Source organism: Oncorhynchus kisutch, linkage group LG1 (genome assembly GCF_002021735.2).
Source record: "Oncorhynchus kisutch isolate 150728-3 linkage group LG1, Okis_V2, whole genome shotgun sequence".
Taxonomy (NCBI): domain Eukaryota; kingdom Metazoa; phylum Chordata; class Actinopteri; order Salmoniformes; family Salmonidae; genus Oncorhynchus; species Oncorhynchus kisutch.
This window is the reverse complement of record NC_034174.2, coordinates 25,381,352-25,406,865: the sequence shown is the minus strand read 5'-3', so window position 1 is coordinate 25,406,865 and position 25,514 is coordinate 25,381,352. Positions and strand designations below refer to the sequence as shown.

Sequence of the window (25,514 nt, the reverse complement as noted above, 5' to 3'; positions counted from 1 at the left end):
CAGCTCGTGGGCACATGACCCCTGGGATCTCCCTAATTAAATGCCCCCCTGTGCCAGTAAAACAGGGCCTGGGACAGAGGAACCCCCTGACCATGCACCCCTTTGTTCAGAGAGGGGGATAAATACATTTGACAACACATTTTCACTTGACTTCCCAGTGAGTGGGCTGAGGCATTACATCAGGGTCTGGCTAGAATTGGAAGGCTGCCTGTTAATCCTTGCTCCGGCCATCTACCTCTATTTTTGTTCTAATGGCCCATTTTAGCCAGGGCTTAGGGGACTGCTCTGCAGGCCAGAGGTCTGCAAGTCACAGCTATTCTAAGCAGCAGTCTGGATAAATAGCCTATGCAGCTGCCCCTCCCGAGACAAGGCTTTACATGTCAATAAAGAGACAACACCACTTATTGAGCATTAACAACAGTTTGAACATAGTGAAACAAATTAGTTTTCGCCTCAACATGGATACACACACAATCTTATTTTGACACTTAAAATGTGTTCAGACACACTGATATACAAAAATGTATAAAATGTTTTGGGATTTCTTTCTGAAATTCTAAATCACACTAAAGCTGAATGTGACATACACATAAAATCATGAAGAATAAATTACTTTGACTATTGAATATCCTTTTTTAAATATCAAACTCAGAGAATATAAGAATACAGTATTACTTTTGTTTTCTCCCATTGACCTCAACCTCACTGTTGAGTGAAACCCAATGTGGCGCCCTGCCAGCTGTCAATCACCCAGGGAACAAAGACTGTGCTGTTATGATGCTTATGATCCCCAACTCCCAAATCCAAAAGGTGACTTTGTGTCCTTCTCTGTGACTGGTGGCCTGTCACGTCTATTTGACATTCCAGCGGTGGAGTGGACATGGGGGCACTGGACAGTAACAGACAATGACACTAGTCACCCCCGTCTGTCTAGGCAGGGGAAGGACAGACATGACAATGATTGATGGATGCTACTCATTTATAGATCCCTGCACTCACTAAGAGAGTTGAGAGCAGAACATTTGGGGCTATTTAGTACATGACTTGTTTTTTTAAGGGTTGACCACCATCAAACCCCCCCCCCCCCCCCCCTCCCCCCCTCCCACAACATGGACATCCACAGTCCAGCCCTCACTGAGAGCAGAGTGAAGGGTACATGGTGATAACTGGATCTGGTTTAGTGCTGACCTGGAACTAAAGACACTAACCAACACTTTGGTTCTCCCTTTCTCAATCAGTCTATCCATCCTAAACATTTCAGTTCAATGAACAGTGATGGTTGAAGATCTTATTACGCTCATCTAGTTTTTCTCTACAGGTTCATGTTTTTACACATTTGAACATTTGCAAGTTGCCAATACTTTATATTCCCATGCACTGTATGATTCATGGAGAACTTCTTGGAGCATACCACTATTAGTGTGTTGATGGAGAGGAGTAGTACATTCCTGTGGAAAATCTCAATACCCAACAACACTACGATCTGTCTCAGTCTTAACAACAGGGAACAGAAAACAGTCTCAGTTTTCAGCAATAATTGGGATAACTTGGTAAATTGGGATAACTTGGTAAATTGGGATAACCCTGGTAAATGTTCTTGTCAGGCATCCAAAGAAAGAAAAGGCAAACAGATATGTACATTGTAAAAGTGGTAGTAATGTTAGAGCAAGTTTTAATCCAAGGTCCGTCTGTAAGTAGTGGAGAAGACTGGAGTGGTATATGACAGAGGGAATTGCATGACAACAAGAACTACTTGTTAGCATTCAGAATACTCCAGGTACATATTTACCAGCTCATATTTAGTAGCAAGAAGAACTAAAGAGAGAAAGGCAGAAATTGAGCCCTCTTCAGTAAAGCATGAATATTCCACTGTAAATAACACCTGTGAACAGATTTGGACTGTATAACTGTATAATGTCTATCAAGTGTGTGGCCCAATTGCATTGGTTTTGAATATATTATATATATAAACTCAGCAAAAAAAGAAGTGTCCCTTTTTCAGGATCCTGTCTTCAAAGATAATTTATAAAAATCCAAATAACTTCACAGATCTTCATTGTAAAGGGTTAAAACACTGTTTCCCATGCTTGTTAAATGAACCATAAACAATTAATGAACATGCACCTGTGGAACGGTCGTTAAGACACTAAAAGCTTACAGACTGTATGCAATTAAGGTCACAGTTATGAAAACTTAGGACACTAAGAGGGCTTTCTACTGACTCTGAACAACACCAAAAAAAGGATGCCCAGGGTCCCTGCTCATCTGTGTGAATGTGCCTTAGGCATGCTGCAAGGAGGCATGAGGACTGTAGATGTGGCCAGGGCAATAAATTGCAATGTCAGTACTGTGAGAAGCACAAGACAGCACTACAGGGAGACAGGATGGACAGCTGATCATCCTCGCAGTGGCAGACCACGTGTAACAACACCTGCACAGGATTGGTACATCCAAACATCATACCTGCGGGACAGATACAGGATGGCAACAACAACTGCCCGAGTTACACCAGGAACGCACAATCCCTCCATCAGTGCTCAGACTGTCCGCAATAGGCTGAGAGAGGTTGCACTGAGGGCTTGTGGGCCTGTTGTATGGCAGGTCCTCACCAGACATCACCGGAAACAACGTCTCCTATGGGCACAAACCCACCATTGCTGGACCAAACAGGACTGGCAAAAAGTGCTCTTCACTGACGAGTCGCAGTTTTGTCTCACCATGTGTGATGGTAGGATTCGCGTTTATCGTTGAAGGAATGAGCGTTACACCGAGGTCTGTACTCTGGGGCGGGATTGGTTTGGATGTGGAGGGTCCATCATGGTCTGGGGCAGTGTGTCACAGCATCATCGGACTGTGCTTGTTGTCATTGGAGGCAATCTCAACGCTGTGCGTTACAGGGAAGATATCCTCCTCCCTCATGTTGTACCCTTCCTGCAGGCTCATCATGACATGACACTCCAGCGGGGCAATGCCACCAGCCATACTGCTAGTTCTATGCGTGATTTCCTGCAAAACAGGAATGTCAGTGTTCTGCTATAACCAGCGAAGAGCCCGGATCTCAATTGAGCACGTTTACGACCTGTTGGATCGGAAGGCGAGGGCTAGGGCCATTCCCCCCAGAAATGTCCGGGAACTTGCAGGCGGCTTGGTGGAATAGTGGGGTAACATCTCACAGCAAGAACTGGCAAATCTGGTGCAGTCATTGAGGAGGAGATGCACTGCAGTACTTAATGCAGCTGGTCGCCACATCCGATACTGACTGTTACTTTTGATTTGGACCCCCCCCTTTGTTCAAGGACACATTATTCCATTTATGTTAGTCATATGTCTGTGGAACTTATTCAGTTTGTCTCAGTTGTTGAATCTTCTTATGTTCATACAAATATTTACACACGTTAAGTTTGCTGAAAACAAATGCAGTTGACAGCGAGAGGACGTTTCATTTTTATGCTGAGTTGATACACACACACACACATACACACACACACACACACACACACACACACACACACACACACACACACACACACACACACACACACACACACACACACACACACACTATTTTCTACATTGTAGAATAATAGTGAAGACATCAAAACTATGAAATAACACATATGGAATCATTTAGCAACCAAAAAAGTGTTAAACAAACCAAAATATATTTGAGATTTGAGATTCTTCAAATAGCCACCCTTTGCTTTGATGACAGCTTTGCATACTCTTGGCAAGCTCTCAACCAGCTTCACCTGGATCGCTTTTCCAACAGTGTTGAAGGTGTTCCCACATATGCTGAGCACTTTTCCTTCACTCTGCGGTCCGACTCATCCCAAACGATCTAAATTTGGTTGTGCACTCCATCACTCTCCTTCATGGTAAAATAGCCCTTACACAGCCTGGAGGTGGATTGGGTCATCGTCCTGTTAAAAAACTAATGATAGTCCCACTAAGCCCAAACCAGATGGGATGGCGTATCGCTGCAGAATGCTGTGGTAGCCATGCTGGTTAAGTGTGCATTGAATCCTAAATGAATCACAGACAGCGTCACCAGCAAAGCACCCCCACACCATCACACCTCCATGCTTTTACGGTGGGAAATAAACATGCGGAGTTCATCCTCAGAGATATGACTGTTGGAACCAAAAATCTCCAATTTGGACTCCAGACCAAAGGATAAATGTCCACCGGTCTAATGTCTATTGCTTGTGTTTCTTGGACCAAGCAAGTCTCTTCTTATTATTGGTGTCCTTTAGATAATGGTTTCTTTGCAGCAATTCGACCATGAACGCCTGATTCACACAGTCTCCTTTGAACAGTTGATGTTGAGATGTGTCTGCTAATTGAATTCTGTGAAGCATTTATTTGGCATGCAATTTCTGAGGCTGGTAACTCTAATGAACTTATCCACTGCAGCAGAAGTAACTCTGGGTTTTCCATTCCTGTGGTGGTCCTCATGAGAGTCAGTTGCATCATAGCGCTTGAGGGTTTATGCGACTGCACTTGAAGAAACTTTCAAAGTTCTGGAAATGTTCCGTATTGCCTGACCTTCATGTCTTAAAGTAATAATGGATTGTTGTTTCTCTTTGCTTATTTGAGCTGTTCTTGCCATAATATGGACTTGGTCTTTTATCAAATATGGCTATCTTAAACGCATTAAGAAGGAAAGAAATTCCACAAATTATAACTTTTAACAAGGCACACCTGTTAATTGAAATGCATTCCAGGTGACTACCTCATAAAACTGGTTGAGAGAATGCCAAAAGTGTTCTAAGCTGTCATCAAGGCAAAGGGTGGCTATTTCAATTATCTCAAATATAAAATATATTTTGATCTGTTTAACACTTGTTTGGTTACTACATGTGTTATTTCATAGTTTTGATGTCTTCACAATTATTTTACAATGTAGAAATAATAAAAATAAAAACCCTTGAATGAGTAGGTGTTTTAAAACGTTTGACCGGTAGTGTATGTATATACACACTACATTTCAAAAGTTTGGGGTCACTTAGAAATGTCCTTGTTTTTGAAAGAAAAGCATTTTCATTAAAATAACATTAAATTGATCAGAAATACAGTGTAGACACTTAATGTTGTAAATGACTACTGTAGCTGGAATGTTTTATTTTTTTAAATGGAATATCTACATAGTCGTATAGAGGCCTATGTCGATATTTCATTATATATATTTTTTAATCTGCCGTTTCCAGCTACAATAGCCATTTACAGCATTAACAATGTCTCCACTGTATTTCAGATCAATTTAATGTTATTTAAAGGCCAACAATTTTTGCTTTTCTTTCTAAAACAAGGACATCACTAAGTGACCCCAAACTTTTGAACGGTAGTGTGTGTGTGTGTGTGTATATATATATATATATACAACTTTATTTAGCATACCAATAATATTATCTTAATTTGAAACCCAAAAACATATAGTAAGTGTTTTTTTTATTTTTACCTTGGTTTTTCTCCCAACAGTTAGCCTTTGTGGTGTTACACTATACTGTGAACATATGCAGGTGTGAACTAGCAAGTAGTTATTTGGTAACATTTCACTGATTGCTTCCCAAAATAATTGTGCATAGACCACACTGTTTAATTCATGACATGTCACTTTTAACATGGTAATTACCAGTGGCTGAGAGACACAGGGGCCTCCAGTAGTTGTCAAAAACAACCACTTCACTGAATTCACTTATATCCTCTATTCTACTGCAATTATGTGAAACATCACTGTAGTTTATGTTGTGGGTTTTAGCCTTGTTACTGAAGTAAACCCTTTGTCACTATATTGGTAATTAAAACTGTTAGAAAATATGATTTGATGATGGCAGTGATGTTTAGTATTATTGGTATTTGAAATATATGATTTGAAAATACAAGTTAGTGTTTGGATATGGACCTTATTCTAAGAGGGGCGTTAATGTTCAATTAAGTTGCTGAGAGAGAGAGAGAACCTAAGAGAAGAGAAAGAGAAAGAGAAGAGAAGAGAAGAGACGAGACGAGACGAGACGAGAGGAGAGGAGAGGAGAAGAGAAGAGAAGAGAAGAGAAGAGAGAGAGGAGAGGAGAGGAGAAGAGAAGAGAAGAGAAGAGAAGAGAAGAGAAGAGAAGAGAAGAGAAGAGAAGAGAAGAGAAGAGAAGAGAAGAGAAGAGAAGAGAAGAGAAGAGAAGAGAAGAGAAGAGAAGAGAAGAGAAGAGAAGAGGAGAGAAGAGGAGAGGAGAGGAGAGGAGAGGAGAGGAGAGGAGAGGAGAGGAGAGGAGAGGAGAGGAGAGGAGAGGAGAGGAGAGGAGAGGAGAGGAGAGGAGAGGAGAGGAGAGGAGAGGAGAGGAGAGGAGAGGAGAGGAGAGGAGAGGAGAGGAGAGGAGAGGAGAGGAGAGGAGAGGAGAGGAGAGGAGAGGAGAGGAGAGGAGAGGAGAGGAGAGGAGAGGAGAGGAGAGGCAAATATGCAGATAGTTTAACCAAAGCAAACCAAACAAAATCAGAGTTACATGCATCCTAGTCTGGTAAGGATGAAAGTGAATCCTAAAAGAATCAAACAGAATCAAAATAAATGTTTTCTAGAGTTTTCTAAGACAGAGATAAGATAAAGACTTGAATAGAGGGAGAGACTGAACAAAAGAAGAGAGGAAGACAGGGAGAGCACATTGCTTTGGTCAGATAATCAGTGTGGATTATCTGAGCGGTGCCAGCAACAGGGAAGCACTTACCCTTGAATCCAGCTACGAGATAGCGGGGTAAGAAGGACCAAACCAGAGAGACTTAAAGACAGAGAGCAGACACAGAGATCTGACCTACAGCAGCTGGGCTAGGGACCGGGGACACACACAAAGCAAGAGAGAGAGGCAGAGACAGAGACCAAGACAGAGAGAAAGAAAGTGAGGGAAATAGCTCATAACACTGGTAAACAACTGATATAACGGGACACAGGGGAAGAGAAACAGTAATCAAAAAGACGACAGGCTCAACTAAAGACATTAATATAGATATATAGTGAAACTAATAGATACAGATAGAGAAGAGAGCTCATGTGATAACAAATATGGAATAGGAGAGAGAGAGTGCTGATGAAAAATAACATTTAGTGATGATAGTAGAACGAAGGGAAAAATAAAAAAGTTAGGGAGAAGTGTTCTCTCTCCTCCATATTGATGTAGACACTGCGCTGTGGTTGCTTCGGGTTACATTAAATACATTGTTACACACACACACATCCTTATGTAGAATAAGTACCCACCATAATGGCGCGTATCATCTATTTAAGTTATAATGCCCTCGACTTTGTCTCGGGCCTAACAACAACCATGCCAATATATCCTCCAAACACCGGCTTCGAGGGCATTATCACTTTTATACAACGGGTTACCGACATATTTAAATAATGATAGACATAATTATTTATTTGTTTACTATATTTTGATTAATTTATTCATACTATTTCATTCTTCCACGAGATACAGCCCGGACACAAATTTAAGGTTGCTACACAAGTGACTGGTCATTCGTTCGGTTGCCAGAAACACGACCCAGTCATTAAGTATTTTTGTTCTGTATCTATGGACGTGACCCAGTCATTAATTCGAAATGTTCCATTACCATACTGGCTGGCAACATTCTTATCACTTGCTTGCTAGCTAGCCAACTATGGCTAACTTACAGTCACGTCAAACAGTGCAGCCTGAATAACAGCAAAGTAGGTGCATTTGCGTTTGTTTAAGCTGTTTTCTAGTGACATTTATTTGGATACATCCATAACAATGAGCTAACAATTTCGCCTGGCATAGAAAATGTTGTCTCTCGTCAGGACACTGTTGTTCAGAGGAGCTAGCCAACAGCAAAGCAACACAATCACTTTAAACTGAAGCTGAAAAAGACTGCAAACCAGCTGCATTTAATTTAATTTGACCTGTTTTCTATTGGCATTTCTTTGTATATATCCATACAAATTATGCCAGCTTATTCATGATTTCGACTGACAGAGAAAAGCCGTCTGCCTGTCTGTCTTGTCCCGACACGTTTATTACTATGGGACAGCTGGAGATGTTGCAAATGTCGGAGAGACAGACAGCAATGTTTATACAAATATCCGCTGTTGGAAAGCAAATTCTAGTGGGACAGTGGATTGTGCAGTGAGATAGAGTAAATATGCACTTCAACATCATAGCTTTAGCTGGTGGTAACCTGTGGAATAGACACCAGCTGGAATGCGATTTTAACCAATTGGCATCCAGGAAAAGACCCACCCATTGTAGAATATAAAATACACACTTGTGTCATGTGAAGAGAAAAAATACAACAAAACAGGTCACCCCGAAAAGAAGTCCAATGACATCTGTAGCTCGATAGATATAGAGTTAGGTTAGACATAACAGCAGTGTATATTGGGGTGGCAGTTTGCTGGGTACTGTAGTTCTTCGTGAAGCTGAAACAGTGAGAGCTACCGTGAGTGTGGTGGGCCTCGTGGGCACAACAGGGGCCGACACTTACAGAACTGGGAGATGGGTGCGTCTAGCTGGGGTGCAGAACCGGCTCTGTTGTTGAGTTTCTGGACCTGGGTGGGGGGGATGGGCTTGTGGGACTGGCCCGTGGCCCGGTACATGGCCTGGACCCACAGGATACGGTCCTGCTCGTCATCACTGGCAAAGATCACAGTGTCACCCTCCTTCACTGCGTTGAAGAAGGTCCTCCCACCTTCCAGACCTATGGAATAAATCTCTGTTAGCAGTGTTTGTAGGGCTAGTGCTACTGGTACATACCAGTGCCATATATTTAGGCCATGGTAGTCATTTATATTTGAGGAATTTAGCAGACGGTTTTATCTAAAGCGACGTTATGCAAACTGGAAACAACACATATCCTGAGGCTGAATTTATTGTAGTTGGGGATTTTAAGAAAGCAAATCTGAGGACTAGGCTATCTGAGGAAATTCTATCAACATATTGACTGTCCTACTCGCACTACTAAGACTCTCGACCATTGCTATTCAAACTTCTGGGATGCTACAAGGCCCTCTCCCTGCCCTCCCTTCGGGCCAATCAGATCACGACGCCATCTTGCTCCTCCCATCCTATAGGCAGAAACTCAAACAGGAAGTGCCTGTGCTTTGTACTATTCAATGCTGGTCTGACCAATCAGAATCCACTCTTCAGGATTGTTTTGATCACGTGGACTGGGATATGTTCCGGATAGCTTGCAAAAATAATCTAGACGCATACACGGAAACGGTGACTGAGTTCATAAGGAAGTGAATAGGAGATGTAGTACTGTGACTATTAAAACCTACCCTAACCAGAAACCATGGATAGATGCATTTAATAATGGCAAGGCGACTGGTAATATGCAGAATATAAACGGTGTAGTTATTCAATCCGCAAGGCAATCAAATAAGCTAAACGTCAGTATAGAGATAAAGTAGAGTCGCAATTCAACGGCTCAGACACGAGACGTATGTGTTAGGGACTACAGACAATCATGGACTACTAAAGGAAAACCAACCACGTCGCCGAGACCACATCTTGCTTCCGGACAGGCTAAACACATTCTTCACACGCTTTGACGATAACACAGTGCCACTGACGCGGCCCGCTACCAAGGACTGTGGGCTCTCCTTCTCCGTGGCCGATGTGAGAAAACATTTAAACGTGTTAACCCTCGCAAGGTTGCCGGTCCAGACGACATCCCTAGCTGTGTCCTCAAAGCATGTGCAGACCAGCTGGCTGGTGTGTTTTCGGGCATATTCAATCTCTTCCTATCCCAGTCTGCTGTCCCTACATGCTTCAGGATGGCCACCATTGCACCTGTAACTAATAAGGAAAAGGTAACTGAACTTAATGACTATAGCCCCATAGCACTCACCTGTCATCATGAATTGCTTTCAGAGACTAGTCAAGGATCATATCACCTCTACCTTACTGCCACCCTAGACCCACTTCAATTTGCTTACCGCCCCAATATATCCACAGACGATGCAATCGTCATCACTCTGCACACTGACCTATCCCATCTGGACAGGAGGAAAACCTATGTAAGAATGCTGTTTATTGACTATAGTTCAGCATTCAACACCATAGTACCCTCCAAGCTCATTATGCTCTAGGCCCTGGGTCTTAACCCTGCCCTGTGCAACTGGGTCCTGGACTTCCTGATGGGCCACCCCCAGGTTGTGAAGGTAGGAAACATCACCTCCACTCCGCTGATCCTCAACACTGGGGCCCCACAAGGGTGTGTACTCAGCTCCGTCCTGTACTCCCTGTTCACCCATGACTGCATGGCCAAGCATGCCTCCAACTCAATCATCAAGTTTGCAGATGACACAACAGTAGTAGGCTTGATTACCAACAGCGACGAGACAGCCTACAGGGAGGAGGTGAGGGCTCCGGGAGTGTGGTGCCTGGAAAATAACCTCTCACTCGCCAAAGGAGATGATTGTGGACTTCAGGAAACAGCAGAGGGTGCACCCCCCTATCTACATCGATGGGTCTGCAGTGGAGAAGGTGGAAAGTTTCAAGTGCCTTGGCATACACATCACTGACAAACTGAAATGAACCACCCACACATAGAGTGTGGTGAAGAAGGCACAACAGAGCCTCAGGAGGCAAAAGAAATTTGGCTTGTCACCTAAAACTACCCGCCCTCCAGAACACCTACAGCACCTGATGGCACAGGAAGGCCAAAAAGATCATCAAGGACATCATCCACCTGAGACACTTCCTGTTCACCTCGCTATCATCTAGAAGGCGAGGTCAGTACAGGTGCATCAAAGCTGGGGCCGAGAGACTGAAAATCAGCTTCTATCTCAAGGCCATCAGACTGTTAAACAGCCATCACTAGCACATTAGAGGCTGCTGCCTATAGGCAAAGACTAGGAATCACTGGCCACTTTAAGGAATGGAACACTAGTCACTTTAATAATGTTTACATATCTGGCATTATTCATCTCATGTGAATATGTTGTTTTCTATACTATTCTACAGTATCTCATTCACTTAATAATGCTTACATATCTTGCATTACTCAACTCATATGCATATACTATATACTACTGTATCAAGTCAGTTCTGCTCTGACAACGCTCGTCCATAGGTATATAGTCTTAATTCATTCCTACCTAGATTTGTGTGTATTGGGTATATGTTGTGTAATTTGTTAGATATTACTTGTTAGATATTACTGCACTGTCGGAGCTAGAAGCACAAGCATTTCGGCTACACCCGCAATAACATATATGTCACCAATAAAATTTGATTTGGTTAGTCTTCCCAGTTCTGACCTTTTGGCCTGTCCTGACCCTGATCTTGCCTGCCATCCTGTACCCGCCTGACCCTGATCTTGCCTGCCATCCTGTACCCGCCTGACCCTGATTTGGATTACGACTCTTTACCTGCCTTAATTTACCATTTGCCTGTCCCTTGTACTATAATCAACTCTGAGACTCATACTGTCTGCCTTCTGTGTCTGCATCTGGGTCTTAGCCTGAGCCTTGATATAATCAGTAAACTCAAGCTAACGTTTTGTGTCTGCATCTGGGTCTTAGCCTGAGCCTTGATATAATCAGTAAACTCAAGCTAACGTTTTGTGTCTGCATCTGGGTCTTAGCCTGAGCCTTGATATAATCAGTAAACTCAAGCTAACGTTTTGTGTCTGCATCTGGGTCTTAGCCTGAGCCTTGATATAATCAGTAAACTCAAGCTAACGTTTTGTGTCTGCATCTGGGTCTTAGCCTGAGCCTTGATATAATCAGTAAACTCAAGCTAACGTTTTGTGTCTGCATCTGGGTCTTAGCCTGAGCCTTGATATAATCAGTAAACTCAAGCTAACGTTCTGTGTCTGCATCTGGGTCTTAGCCTGAGCCTTGATATAATCAGTAAACTCAAGCTAACGTTTTGTGTCTGCATCTGGGTCTTAGCCTGAGCCTTGATATAATCAGTAAACTCAAGCTAACGTTCTGTGTCTGCATCTGGGTCTTAGCCTGAGCCTTGATATAATCAGTAAACTCAAGCTAACGTTTTGTGTCTGCATCTGGGTCTTAGCCTGAGCCTTGATATAATCAGTAAACTCAAGCTAACGTTCTGTGTCTGCATCTGGGTCTTAGCCTGAGCCTTGATATAATCAGTAAACTCAAGCTAACGTTTTGTGTCTGCATCTGGGTCTTAGCCTGAGCCTTGATATAATCAGTAAACTCAAGCTAACGTTTTGTGTCTGCATCTGGGTCTTAGCCTGAGCCTTGATATAATCAGTAAACTCAAGCTAACGTTTTGTGTCTGCATCTGGGTCTTAGCCTGAGCCTTGATATAATCAGTAAACTCAAGCTAACGTTTTGTGTCTGCATCTGGGTCTTAGCCTGAGCCTTGATATAATCAGTAAACTCAAGCTAACGTTTTGTGTCTGCATCTGGGTCTTAGCCTGAGCCTTGATATAATCAGTAAACTCAAGCTAACGCTTTGTGTCTGCATCTGGGTCTTAGCCTGAGCCTTGATATAATCAGTAAACTCAAGCTAACGTTCTGTGTCTGCATCTGGGTCTTAGCCTGAGCCTTGATATAATCAGTAAACTCAAGCTAACGTTCTGTGTCTGCATCTGGGTCTTAGCCTGAGCCTTGATATAATCAGTAAACTCAAGCTAACGTTCTGTGTCTGCATCTGGGTCTTAGCCTGAGCCTTGATATAATCAGTAAACTCAAGCTAACGTTCTGTGTCTGCATCTGGGTCTTAGCCTGAGCCTTGATATAATCAGTAAACTCAAGCTAACGTTTTGTGTCTGCATCTGGGTCTTAGCCTGAGCCTTGATATAATCAGTAAACTCAAGCTAACGTTTTGTGTCTGCATCTGGGTCTTAGCCTGAGCCTTGATATAATCAGTAAACTCAAGCTAACGTTTTGTGTCTGCATCTGGGTCTTAGCCTGAGCCTTGATATAATCAGTAAACTCAAGCTAACGTTTTGTGTCTGCATCTGGGTCTTAGCCTGAGCCTTGATATAATCAGTAAACTCAAGCTAACGTTTTGTGTCTGCATCTGGGTCTTAGCCTGAGCCTTGATATAATCAGTAAACTCAAGCTAACGCTTTGTGTCTGCATCTGGGTCTTAGCCTGAGCCTTGATATAATCAGTAAACTCAAGCTAACGTTCTGTGTCTGCATCTGGGTCTTAGCCTGAGCCTTGATATAATCAGTAAACTCAAGCTAACGTTCTGTGTCTGCATCTGGGTCTTAGCCTGAGCCTTGATATAATCAGTAAACTCAAGCTAACGTTCTGTGTCTGCATCTGGGTCTTAGCCTGAGCCTTGATATAATCAGTAAACTCAAGCTAACGTTTTGTGTCTGCATCTGGGTCTTAGCCTGAGCCTTGATATAATCAGTAAACTCAAGCTAACGTTCTGTGTCTGCATCTGGGTCTTAGCCTGAGCCTTGATATAATCAGTAAACTCAAGCTAACGTTCTGTGTCTGCATCTGGGTCTTAGCCTGAGCCTTGATATAATCAGTAAACTCAAGCTAACGTTTTGTAATTTTAGTACACTATTTTTTGATTATCGTGATTAATTGCACTGTCTGAAAGTGGTCAGAAATAGACTAAAAACATCCAAAATACATAATCAAAAACAACAGTGACGTGAAAACAATTTGCCATTGAGGTTAAAGAAAGTGTCCTTTGTCAAATTAAATGATTTTTGCTAACCTTTACTTGGGACAAAATCAATCAATATTCTTGTAATGTGTGTTGTCTAAAAAAATCGTAAATTACAGCTCAAATTCAGCAAATTCTGAATTAGCGATTCATTGTGATTAATCACAACAATCCATTGGTTAACCCGATTGCATTTGTTTATAGTTTGACAGGTGTGTTACCTGGCTGAGGGTCGGTGTAGTCTACAGTGTAGCCGTCCAGTGTGAGAAGCTCCACAGGCTCTGCCTTCTTCTCTCTGTAGCTGCACATGGCAAAGGTGTACTGGCTCACCTGCACCACAAAGAGAGGGGACAGAGGGCTACTATTAGTTACTGTACATTTTACTCATAGTACTACTCCAGCTGCCATTTACCTGGTACTTCTCACAATAATGCATAATACCAATGAGTACAGGGACCCCAAAAACGTAATAGAATTGGTAAACTGCTTAGTAATTACTATGTAACTACAATTGTATATATCATCAGTTGTCCTTAACCCCATTGTGCTTCAACTCTCACAGATGACACATTTTCTCTAACCCAGGCATTGGACCAATTGTTTGTGATAACCAACCGGGATTAATGGGTTAATGAGACAATCACCAGGCATAAATGGTGACCAGATTCTGGTCAAGATAGGCATATGGGAAATGGTGTCTGTGTGTGTATATGTATTAGTGAACGTGTGTGTGTGTGTGTGTGTGTGTGTGTGTGTGTGTGTGTGTGTGTGTGTGTGTGTGTGTGTGTGTGTGTGTGTGTGTGTGTGTGTGTGTGTGTGTGTGTGTGTGTGTATATATGTGTGGGGGTGTGTGTGTGTGAGATAGAGTATGGGAGGGGTAAGTGACAGCTGTGTTGCCCACTCTTGAACCTCTTGTCATTAATGTGTGTGAGAGTGAGTGGGTATACAAGGATAATCACATTATAATTAGATGAATGAAGTGGCCAAGCCAGGGGAAGAGGGGCTGGTCAAAGCTTGGTTCATGGCTGGTGGAGAGACTGTCACAATGTACAGTGCCTTCAGAAAGTATTCATACCCCTTGACTTATTCCATATTGTGTTGTGTTACAGATGGAATTCTAAATGGATTTTTTTTTAAACATCACCCATCTACATACAATGCCCCATAATGACAAAGTAAAAACATGTTTTTAGAAATGTTTGCAAATGTATTGAAAATGAAATACAGAAACATCTCATTAACATACAAGTAAGTATTCACATGTTAGATTCACCTTTGTCAGTGATTACAAATGTGAGTCTTCTGGGTAAGTCTCTAAGAACTTTGCACACCCGGATTGTACAATATTTCCCCATGATTATTTTCAACATTCTTCAAGCTCTGTCAAATTGGTTGTTGATCATTACTAGACAGCCATTTTTAGGTCTCGCCATAGATTTTCAAGTAGATTTAAGTCAAAACTGTAACTCGGCCACTCAGGAACATTCACTGTCTTCTTGCTAAGCAACTCTAGTGTCGATTGTGTAAGTGTAAGTAATAACGTTACCATGCTTGAAAGGATATTCAATATCTGCTTTTTAAAAATGTTACCCATCTACCAATAGGTGCCCTTCTTTGTGAGGCATTGGAAAACCTCCCTGGTATTTGCGGTTAAATCTGTGTTTGAAATTCACTGCTCGAACTGAGGGACCTTACAGATAATTGTATGTGTGGGGTACATAGATGAGGTAGTCATTTAAAATGTAAAATAATGTTAAACGCTATTATTGCACACAGAGTCCATGCAACTTATTATGTGAATACTTACTGACTCAATACATTTCAGCTTTTCATTTACTAGTAAATTTGTAAGCATTTCTAAAAACATAATTCCACTTTGACATTATGGGGTATTGTGTGTAGGCCGGTGACACAAAAATCTACATTTAATAAAGGTTTAATTCAGGCTGTAACACAACAAAATGTGGAAAAAGTCAAGGGGTGTGAATACTTTCTGAAGACACTGTATGTTTCCATGAACAGCAACATGGTGCGAGTGTGCATGTGTGCTTTAAAAGTAACTCACGTCGATGAGAGAGAGAAGAGAGTGAGTATTTATGTTCTTGTGAGTGTACAGTATGCACCTATCCAGCGCTGATACAGTGATATTCTGGATTATTATGTTATTCTGCTACAGACAGGGACAGAGAGAGAGGTGGAGAGAGGGGATCAGAGAGTAAGGGGACGGATGGTCAGGGTGCTGTTGCTGGGGCCGTTGCCAGGGCGGGGTTATGGCCCTGACTCTGTCACTCAGCGTGGACAGACGAGTGCAGGAGTGACACCCTGTCACAAGAGATGGGAGCCTGACTGCTAGGTGCCAGTCATGCCACGGCAACCCGCGGATCCCGGCCAATCCTGCGCCATTGTCACCTCTGCTGCAAGTGGCAGCTCTCACTGGCTGCAGCCTGCCTCTGTGTGACAACAGAGATTCATTGTCAGGGGACTGATGAGGCCCCGGGTGGAGCTCGCTGGGCCACTACCCAGCTTCACGGTGCCCACTTGCCTTCGGGACGTCACTGGGGCACATCAGAACTCCCCCTCTCCTTCCTACCCCCTCACATGCCTCTCTCTCTCTCCTACCACATCCCTGTTACGTTCCCTTGCCTGTTAAAGTTTGGGCCTGTCTGGGCCAGGCGAGATAGACACAGAGACAGACACAGAAACACAGAGACACAGAGCAGGAGGCAGAGAGAGACTATTGGCTCAGAGTTTGGCTGACCTGCTCTCAAACTGACCGTTAAATTATTTTAAAAGACTTGGCTCCCTGATTACCCTACATGCTTTGCTCTCATAACCTTGTTATCGTTGAGTCTATAAATTTGATTGTTTGATGGGTGGGGTGGGGCTGGGGGGCAGACTAGAGATGTGATCAATGTGGTTGTTTGTCAGGGAGGGGATCACTGGGTATGAAGGTTGTCATAATCAACTGCTTAATAACTTTACACCAGAGCTAGTGCACAGCAACAGAGAGAGAGAGAGGGAGAGGGGGAGAGAAAGAGAGAGAGAAAAGAGCAGGAGAGAGAGGGTAAGTGAACAGAGAGGGGAAAAAGAAAAGGGAGAGTGAAAGGAGGAGGGAGGGAGAAAGACTAAGAGTGCAGAGGGGAGCTGAGTGAGAGAGTGGCTGCTGCCAGCTGTGTTGGAGGGCAGCCTCCTGACTGCTGAATAATTAGACTTCACTTTGCATTATAAAAAATTGGTTTATGGCTCCAATCTGTTCTGTTGAGCAGGGACATGGCAGGGCATTCAACTAGCCAGCTAGCACCACAGGCAGGATTAACTCTGAACAGGGTGAGGGTAGGAGGAGGGAGTGGCAAGAGTTGGGGTTGGGGAGGAAGCCAATAAGTGTGATCCTTTGACACTTAATTTAGTTAAAACACAGTTTCACAGGTTTAGAGTGGCATTTTTGCCTCTCGTGATTGTATGGTTCAGTGGAGCTCGACGGCTTTGATAGCGATGCTTTCCACTTTCATTGGGTATGAAAGATGAGAGATGGGATTTATCACACAGGAATGAGGGTTACATGGTATGAACCATCATGACAGCCACCTGGTGGGATGTTCAACCCTGGCTCGTTCTTGTTCTCTGGCATATCTAGTGTGTTTACATAGTGTCTTAGTTATGACAGATGCACACCTGTAGAACGCTGTTGATGACGTGTTGTTGGCGTGTTGCTGCCATGTTTCATGGGTGATGCCAGCGTCCGTCACCCAGCCCTATAAATTATCTACTCACTCCATGTAATTAACAACTCATGAATAATTCAACAGGAAACTAATCTCTGAAATAAATACCCCCCAGTGTAAGCTGTGCTATTTATGAGTATCATGGCAAATGTCAATCAAACGGCATTTAGCATGTGTGTGTGTACCAGACCTGGGTTCAATTACTAATTACTATCACATGCATTTCGAAGTAAGTATTCAGAATATTTTTGTTGTTGTTGAAAAGACAAGTAGTTGGAGACTCATGGAAAGTATTGGCATGTATTTGAAAATACTAAAATACCTTGACTCAAATACACTCCCATGCATTTAACCCCCCTCCAAAAACAATAGTATTTGAAAATACTGTCAAATAGTAGGCTATTTATATACAATTTATATTTATATACTTCCAATAGAAGTAGTTGAGTCGGGCCACTCAAAAACACATAATATAATAACCAAATACACATCTGGTGTGCACACCACATCTGGCATGCAGCTGATGTGAACTTGCTGTTTATGAAGTTATTTCACAGGAGGGTTGAACATCACAGAGTGCTGATTGTGAATCTCATCCACAGTAATTAACACAGCTAACTCAAAACAAACCTTGAAATACACCCAACATTTTGTTTCCCACTTACATTATTAATTTATATTTCATATGCAGTATCAGTCAAATGTTTGGACCCCTACTTATTCAAGGGTTTTTCTTAATTTTTACTATTTTCTACATTGTAGAATAATAGTGAAGACATCAAACTATGAAATAACACATATTTCATCACAACATCAATCTCCAAACGTACAAATACATTTGAGTCCATAACACCAATAGATTATTGAATACTTACACGCGACTTAACATAATAAAAACAGAAGCAAGAAAATGTTTTACAAATCAAATTATGCACCAACATAGGACATGCATGATGTCTATCTATCTCTCTATGACACATACTGACACACAAAAACACACACTTCATCTCACTGTCATGAACAAACAAGCATCCTTTCTCTCCAGGAAACACACCCACACACACACAGTGGCAGTCTATTGACCGGTATTTGTCACATGCTGTATGTATAGCTGGAAGCAAGTGAGAGGAGCATTCCGTGGGCTCTTTTAGCTGCGAGTGCTAGGCCAGCCAGCGTACACCGGTTTGTCATTCGCCTGTCAACTCCTCGCCTTGAGACATATCCTCCCGAACTCAGAAGAGACTGCATAAAGCTCCAAATGATGCACAAAAAATGGCTGCTACAGCTACAAAGCTTCTGACAATAACTCTATTAGACCTTTATCATCCTAGTCAACTAAATGAAGACACGTACTACAGCTTGACAGTTAAAACTCATATCACGTATTGGGCTAGTGCTGACCATGGTTATTTAGCTGTAAGTATTTTGTTCTTACCTGCACCAAGACATAGAATCTCTTCTTCCATCTCTTCCACACATTTTTACCAATAGCCCATAGGTACCTAAGTAAACAAAAGCAATGGTTTAATAACAGGATGGGTGGACTATGGTGGATGTCCTTTCTACAGAGGCTCCCCTACAATATTCCATTTTGTGTTGCATCATTTTGTCCTAGAGAAGTGGCATGCTAAAAAAGCATATGCATGTGTTTATGTCACAACTAAGCAATAGGGGGGGGGGGTATATGGTCAATATACCATGGCTAAGGACTGTTCTATGCACGACGCAACGCGGAGTGCCTTGATACAGACCTTAGCCATAGTATATTGGCAATATACCACAAGGTGTCTTATTGCTATTATAAACTGGTTACCAACTTAATTAAAGAAGTAAAAATAAATGTTGTCATACCCATGGTATACGGTCTGCTATACCATGGCTGTTAGCCAAACAGCATTCAGGGCTTGAACCATCCAGTTTATGATGATAAATATACAAAACATTATGAACACCTGTTCTTTCCATGACAGACTGACCAGGTGAATCCAGGTAAAATCTATGATCCCTTATTGATGCCACTTGTTAAATCCACTTCAATCACAGTACAGTCCTGGCCAAAAGTTTTGAGAATGGCACAAATATCAATTTTCACAAAGTCTGCTGCCTCAGTTTGTATGATGACAATTTGCATATACTCCAGAATGTTATGAAGAGTGATCAGATTAATTGCAAAGTCCCTCTTTGCCATGCAAATGAACTGAAAGCCAAAACCCCATTTCCACTTCATTTCGGCCCTGCCACAAAAGGACCAGCTGACATCATGTCAGGGATTCTCTCGTTAACACAGGTGTGAGTGTTGACGAGGACAAGGCTGGAGATCACTCTGTCATGCTGATTGAGTTCGAATAACAGATTGGAAGCTTCAAAAGGAGGGTGATGCTTGGATTCATTGTTCTTCCTCTGTCAAATATGGTTACCTGCAAGGAAACACGTGCCTTCATTATTGCTTTGCACAAAATGGGTTTCAACAGGCAAGGATATTGCTGCCAGTAAGATTGCACCTACATCAACCATTTTGCCTAAGAACACTGCCATGAATAAAGAATGGTACCAACACATCCTCTGAGAGCAACTTCTCCCAACCATCCAGGAACAGTTTGGTGACAAACAATGCCTTTTCCAGCATGATGGAGCACCTTGCCATAAGGCAGAATTGATAACTAAGTGGCTCGGGGAACAATAGATAGACCTTAATCCCTTAATCCCATTGAGAACTTGTGGTCAATCATCAAGAGGCGGGTGGACAAACAAAACCCCACAAATTCTGACAAACTCCAAGCATTGATTATGCAAGAATGGGCTGCCATCAATCAGGATGTGGCCCAGAAGTTATTGACAGCATGCCAGGGCGGATTGCAGAGGTCTTGAAAAAGAAGGGTCAACACTGCAAATATTGACTCTTTGCATCAACTTCATTTAATTGTCAATAAAAGCCTTTGACACTTATGAAATGCTTGTAATTATACTTCACTATTCCATAGTAACATCTGACAAAAATATCTAACGACACTGAGGCAGCAGACTTTGTGAAAATGTATATTTGTGCCATTCTCAAAACTTTTGGCCACGACTGTAGATGAAGGGGAGGAGACAGGTTAAAGGTTAAAGCCTTGAGACAATTGAGACATGGATTGTGTATGTGTGCCATGCTGGGTTTTTCACGCCCAACAGTTTCCTGTGTGTATCAAGAATGATCCATCACCCAAAGGACATCCAGCCAACTTGATACAACTGTGGGAAGCACTGGAGTCTACATGGGCCAGCATCCCTGTGGAACGCTTTCGACACCTTGTAGAGTCCATGCCCCGACGAATTGAGGCTGTTCTGAGGGCAAAAGGTGGGGATTGCAACTCAATATTAGGACGGTATTCTTAATGTTTATAATGTTCTTAATCAACTTGTGCAAATGGAGATTGCAAACAATAACAGAGATGCTTGTGCTTAGGTTTGGAAAGCTACCGGTAATTTACTAAAGTTACTGGAATCTTCAGAAATGTGGGTAATTAACAGAAAATCTATGGCAATCTATCGTAACTTTGGTAATTTATAATTGAATAACTTTTTATTATTCATATAGAGTATTCATTTATTATATCTCTGTTCATATTTTTCATGAGTATAGTACATAGAACATATGGTTCAAGATTTTTTTTAAAGCCTAATTAATGAAAAACGCTGGTAATAAACAATGGTATTATATTCAATTAACTCTGCAACTCTTCCGACTATTAACATTTTTCACAACTGCCACCAGTTTATCACCAAAACATTGACAACAAATAGATACTGACATAGTAAATTAAACCTTCATATGAAACACCAATGATATTCACCAAGTGTATGGTTTATATATAGGATAATGTTTAACAGCTCTGCCATTCCATTTTTTAATTTAAAAATCTTATTTAATTAATTGTACATGTGGTAAGCCCACACGGAGGGCCAGAGATGATTACAGACACCTGTGATAATCTGAAATTAGATGTCTTGTAATAGATAATCCACTAGATGTCTTGTAATAGATTACATACAATTCTTGAAAGATACCAACATTCTGGTAGTTTGCTGGTAATCTTTGAAAGTTTCCAGTAATATACACTCCCTTTGCTACCCTACTTGTGCTACAGTAAAATGTCTCTACTGACCTCTAATGGTTAAAAGTTGTTACTGCTACCTTTTACTATGGCAAGGGTTTTAGCGCTAGGGCTACCTTGTTTGTTCATGGTTTTAAAGTGGGAAAATAACTGTTTTCTGATATTTACTTATTTCAGAGAAGAACATGGTTTGTGGATGGGAGTGCCATAAATTCTCCTGACACATCCAGAACCCCAGCTACTGTATGTGCCAGTGGACGTCCCTACATGTGGGTTTGATCACTGCACTCTGGTTTGTTGAGTGCCATCAGTCTTGAGTCTGCGGGAGTCCAGAATGAGTTGTGTTGTTTCTTGTTGTTTTATGAAGAGATCAGAGGATGAAGGAGGAGGAGGGCTTTGGAAAAGAACATCTGAGGGTGAGGACCCCAGCTCTGCCTGAATCTGCCCGCTCCTCCCCCTGGTCAGGCTAGGGGTGCCCTGGTTCGCCTCCCTCTGCCTGTGTACCCTCCTGTTTAGTTTCGGGGCGTCAGGGCTTGTCGCTCTGAATAAACTAGTGCCCAAGGAGCAGCGGGTAAGGGGGCTGCCAGCAGCCTGCCAGGCAGAGGCTGGTACAGGGAGCTAAGGGCCCCAATGCAGGCTACTGTAGGACCACCCCAAGAGCAGATCAGGCCCCACAGGCCCTGTACAGGAAGCATATGGAGGAGTGAGTGAGGGAGACAGGCGGAGCGCCTCAAAGCCCAGACACTGGATAGCACTTAGGCTTCCCCATAGAGCAGGACGTGCACACATACGCACACACACACACACACACACACACACACACACACACACACACACACACACACACACACACACACACACACACACACACACACACACACGCGCGCACGCACGCACGCACACTGAATGAGACAGGAGGAGGGAGGAAGTGAGGAATGTGACGTTAACATGTCCTTATGTCTCTGAGTTGGTGCTGTCGCATCACTTCTATCACTAGCCATCAAGCTAATCACAGTCATTATTTGCTATTTGATCTGGGGTGAGGAGGGTGCCAAGACATTTTCTTGATATCCATTCATGACAGTCAGAGTTCTTACAATTTTTCAATGTTCTCTTTAACTCAATCAATACCAACAGGCTGCAGGCAACATTTGAGTGGTTCTGACCTGGTTTTAAACCCCTCCTGAATTGTCTGTTTGGCCTACAGACTTCCTTCGCTCTGAATCCGCCCATAGCAGCCATGCACCTGTGCAGTCTACAGAGGTTGTGATATTGAGGAGTTTGTGAGACAAATCAAATCAAGACACAATACCGAAAACGGTTCTTCTCATGAAAATGTCTCTAAAGTCTGAACAGTTTGAGCTATAAACTATTATGAAAAGCTGAGACTCTATCCCGAAAAGTAGAGACTGTCACGAACGTGCACGTGTTGTCTGTTTTGCTCTACGAGGTTCACAAGCCACACAGGACTCGTCAGAAGGTAAGGGTTTTCATAAATTTCCGCTAATTTTTCTAGTGACATTAGTCTATAAAACTCATGAATGTACAGTGCCTTGCGAAAGTATTCGGCCCCCTTGAACTTTGCGACCTTTTGCCACATTTCAGGCTTCATACATAAAGATATAAAACTGTATTTTTTTGTGAAGAATCGACAACAAGTGGGACACAATCATGAAGTGGAACGACATTTATTGGATATTTCAAACTTTTTTAACAAATCAAAAACTGAAAAATTGGGCGTGCAAAATTATTCAGCCCCCTTAAGTTAATACTTTGTAGCGCCACCTTTTGCTGTGATTACAGCTGTAAGTCGCTTGGGGTATGTCTCTATCAGTTTTGCACATCGAGAGACTGACATTTTTTCCCATTCCTCCTTGCAAAACAGCTCGAGCTCAGTGAGGTTGGATGGAGAGCATTTGTGAACAGCAGTTTTCAGTTCTTTCCACAGATTCTTGATTGGATTCAGGTCTGGACTTTGACTTGGCCATTCTAACACCTGGATATGTTTATTTTTGAACCATTCCATTGTAGATTTTGCTTTATGTTTTGGATCATTGTCTTGTTGGAAGACAAATCTCCGTCCCAGTCTTAGGTCTTTTGCAGACTCCATCAGGTTTTCTTCCAGAATGGTCCTGTATTTGGCTCCATCCATCTTCCCATCAATTTTAAAAAGCAGGCCCAAACCATGATGCTGCCACCACCATGTTTGACAGTGGGGATGGTGTGGTCCGGGTGATGAGCTGTGTTGCTTTTACGCCAAACGTTTTGCATTGTTGCCAAAAAGTTCAATTTTGGTTTCATCTGACCAGAGCACCTTCTTCCACATGTTTGGTGTGTCTCCCAGGTGGCTTGTGGCAAACTTTAAACGACACTTTTTATGGCTTTCTTCTTGCCACTCTTCCATAGGCCAGATTTGTGCAATATACGACTGATTGTTGTCCTATGGACAGAGTCTCCCACCTCAGCTGTAGATCTCTGCAGTTCATCCAGAGTGATCATGGGCCTCTTGGCTGCATCTCTGATCAGTCTTCTCCTTGTATGAGCTGAAAGTTTAGAGGGACGGCCAGGTCTTGGTAGATTTGCAGTGGTCTGATACTCCTTCCATTTCAATATTATCGCTTGCACAGTGCTCCTTGGGATGTTTAAAGCTTGGGAAATCTTTTTGTATCCAAATCCGGCTTTAAACTTCTTCACAACAGTATCTCGGACCTGCCTGGTGTGTTCCTTGTTCTTCATGATGCTCTCTGCGCTTTTAACGGACCTCTGAGACTATCACAGTGCAGGTGCATTTATACGGAGACTTGATTACACACAGGTGGATTGTATTTATCATCATTAGTCATTTAGGTCAACATTGGATCATTCAGAGATCCTCACTGAACTTCTGGAGAGAGTTTGCTGCACTGAAAGTAAAGGGGCTGAATAATTTTGCACGCCCAATTTTACAGTTTTTGATTTGTTAAAAAAGTTTGAAATATCCAATAAATGTCGTTCCACTTCATGATTGTGTCCCACTTGTTGTTGATTCTTCACAAAAAAATACAGTTTTATATCTTTATGTTTGAAGCCTGAAATGTGGCAAAAGGTCGCAAAGTTCAAGGGGGCCGAATACTTTCGCAAGGCACTGTAACTTATGTCAAATTGTTTTTCAGTTTACTTGTAGCCCTGGTTGTCCTGAAAAGAAAATGGTAAAGCACTTCCCTGTGAGGCAAAATATGAGGGCTGGACAAACAGATACATAATATTTGTGACAAAACCTGGCTGATTTGAACTGATTGGGCTTTAACATGGTAATGTCTTACATGTTTGTAGTGTAAGGCTATGCACACTTTGTTTATGCAGTGTTGCCCCTATATTGCTACCGCTGCTAGAGATATGATTTCCTAGAGGAAACACTGTAATACCGAGCCCAGGCATTGGAATCTGTACAGAGATCTTTCCATTTCACGCAAAATGAGCGATGACTTTTAAATTGCTGTTGTGAAAGCAGTGAATTACTGAAAGAGAATACTTTATTATGTAGGCTTGATAAATGCAGTAGCACAATATTTGAAAAAATCTAAAATTGTCAGATGTCACAGTGCCAATTACACAGTAAACTTCAATGTATGTTGAAGATCATAGTTTAAAGGTCAAGATAAAGTAAAGATGGCCTGTTTTGGTCAGTCGATCGTCTCTGTTCTGGAAGTGTGTTATGCAGTAATGATCAGAACCACTAGATGGCAGCAAACCATTGTTTGATCTAGAGTTTCAGCGCAAAGTAACTTACCCACAGTGCTTCATGTTTTGTGGCTTGTCCATGCGGATGGCCAGTTTGATCTTCAGGTCACTGTCAGGGCAGCCTTTGGACACGGACATCTTGTGCAGTTCTGACTGTTTGGGACTGTTGGGGGTGGGATGGAGCACAACCTGGAAGCACAATGGCACATCCAGTATACCTATTATACAAGTCAAGTCAAGTCACAGATAAAACACACAGTCATGTAAGGTTGTATCAATGTATATGTCTATATATATATATGTATGATAGTATCAATGTATACACCATATTCATGTCAAAGTAGCAACCATTTTGAAAT

The 25,514-nt window shown here is 42.3% G+C and overlaps 1 protein-coding gene across 5 annotated transcripts in view; it reads right to left on the bottom strand.

Moving 5' to 3' along the window:
• The window catches only part of cadpsa (Ca2+-dependent activator protein for secretion a), a 160,140-nt gene that overhangs the window by 60,174 nt on the left and 74,452 nt on the right, over positions 1-25,514 (bottom strand). For all 5 annotated transcript variants that reach the window (XM_031806363.1, XM_031806401.1, XM_031806435.1 and 2 more), the window contains 4 exons: positions 25,205-25,344; positions 18,777-18,843; positions 13,841-13,949; positions 8,488-8,700 (listed from right to left, as the gene is read on the bottom strand). In XM_031806363.1, coding sequence (XP_031662223.1) covers positions 8,488-8,700; positions 13,841-13,949; positions 18,777-18,843; positions 25,205-25,344 — 529 coding nt within the window. The remainder of the gene's footprint in view (positions 1-8,487; positions 8,701-13,840; positions 13,950-18,776; positions 18,844-25,204; positions 25,345-25,514) is intronic.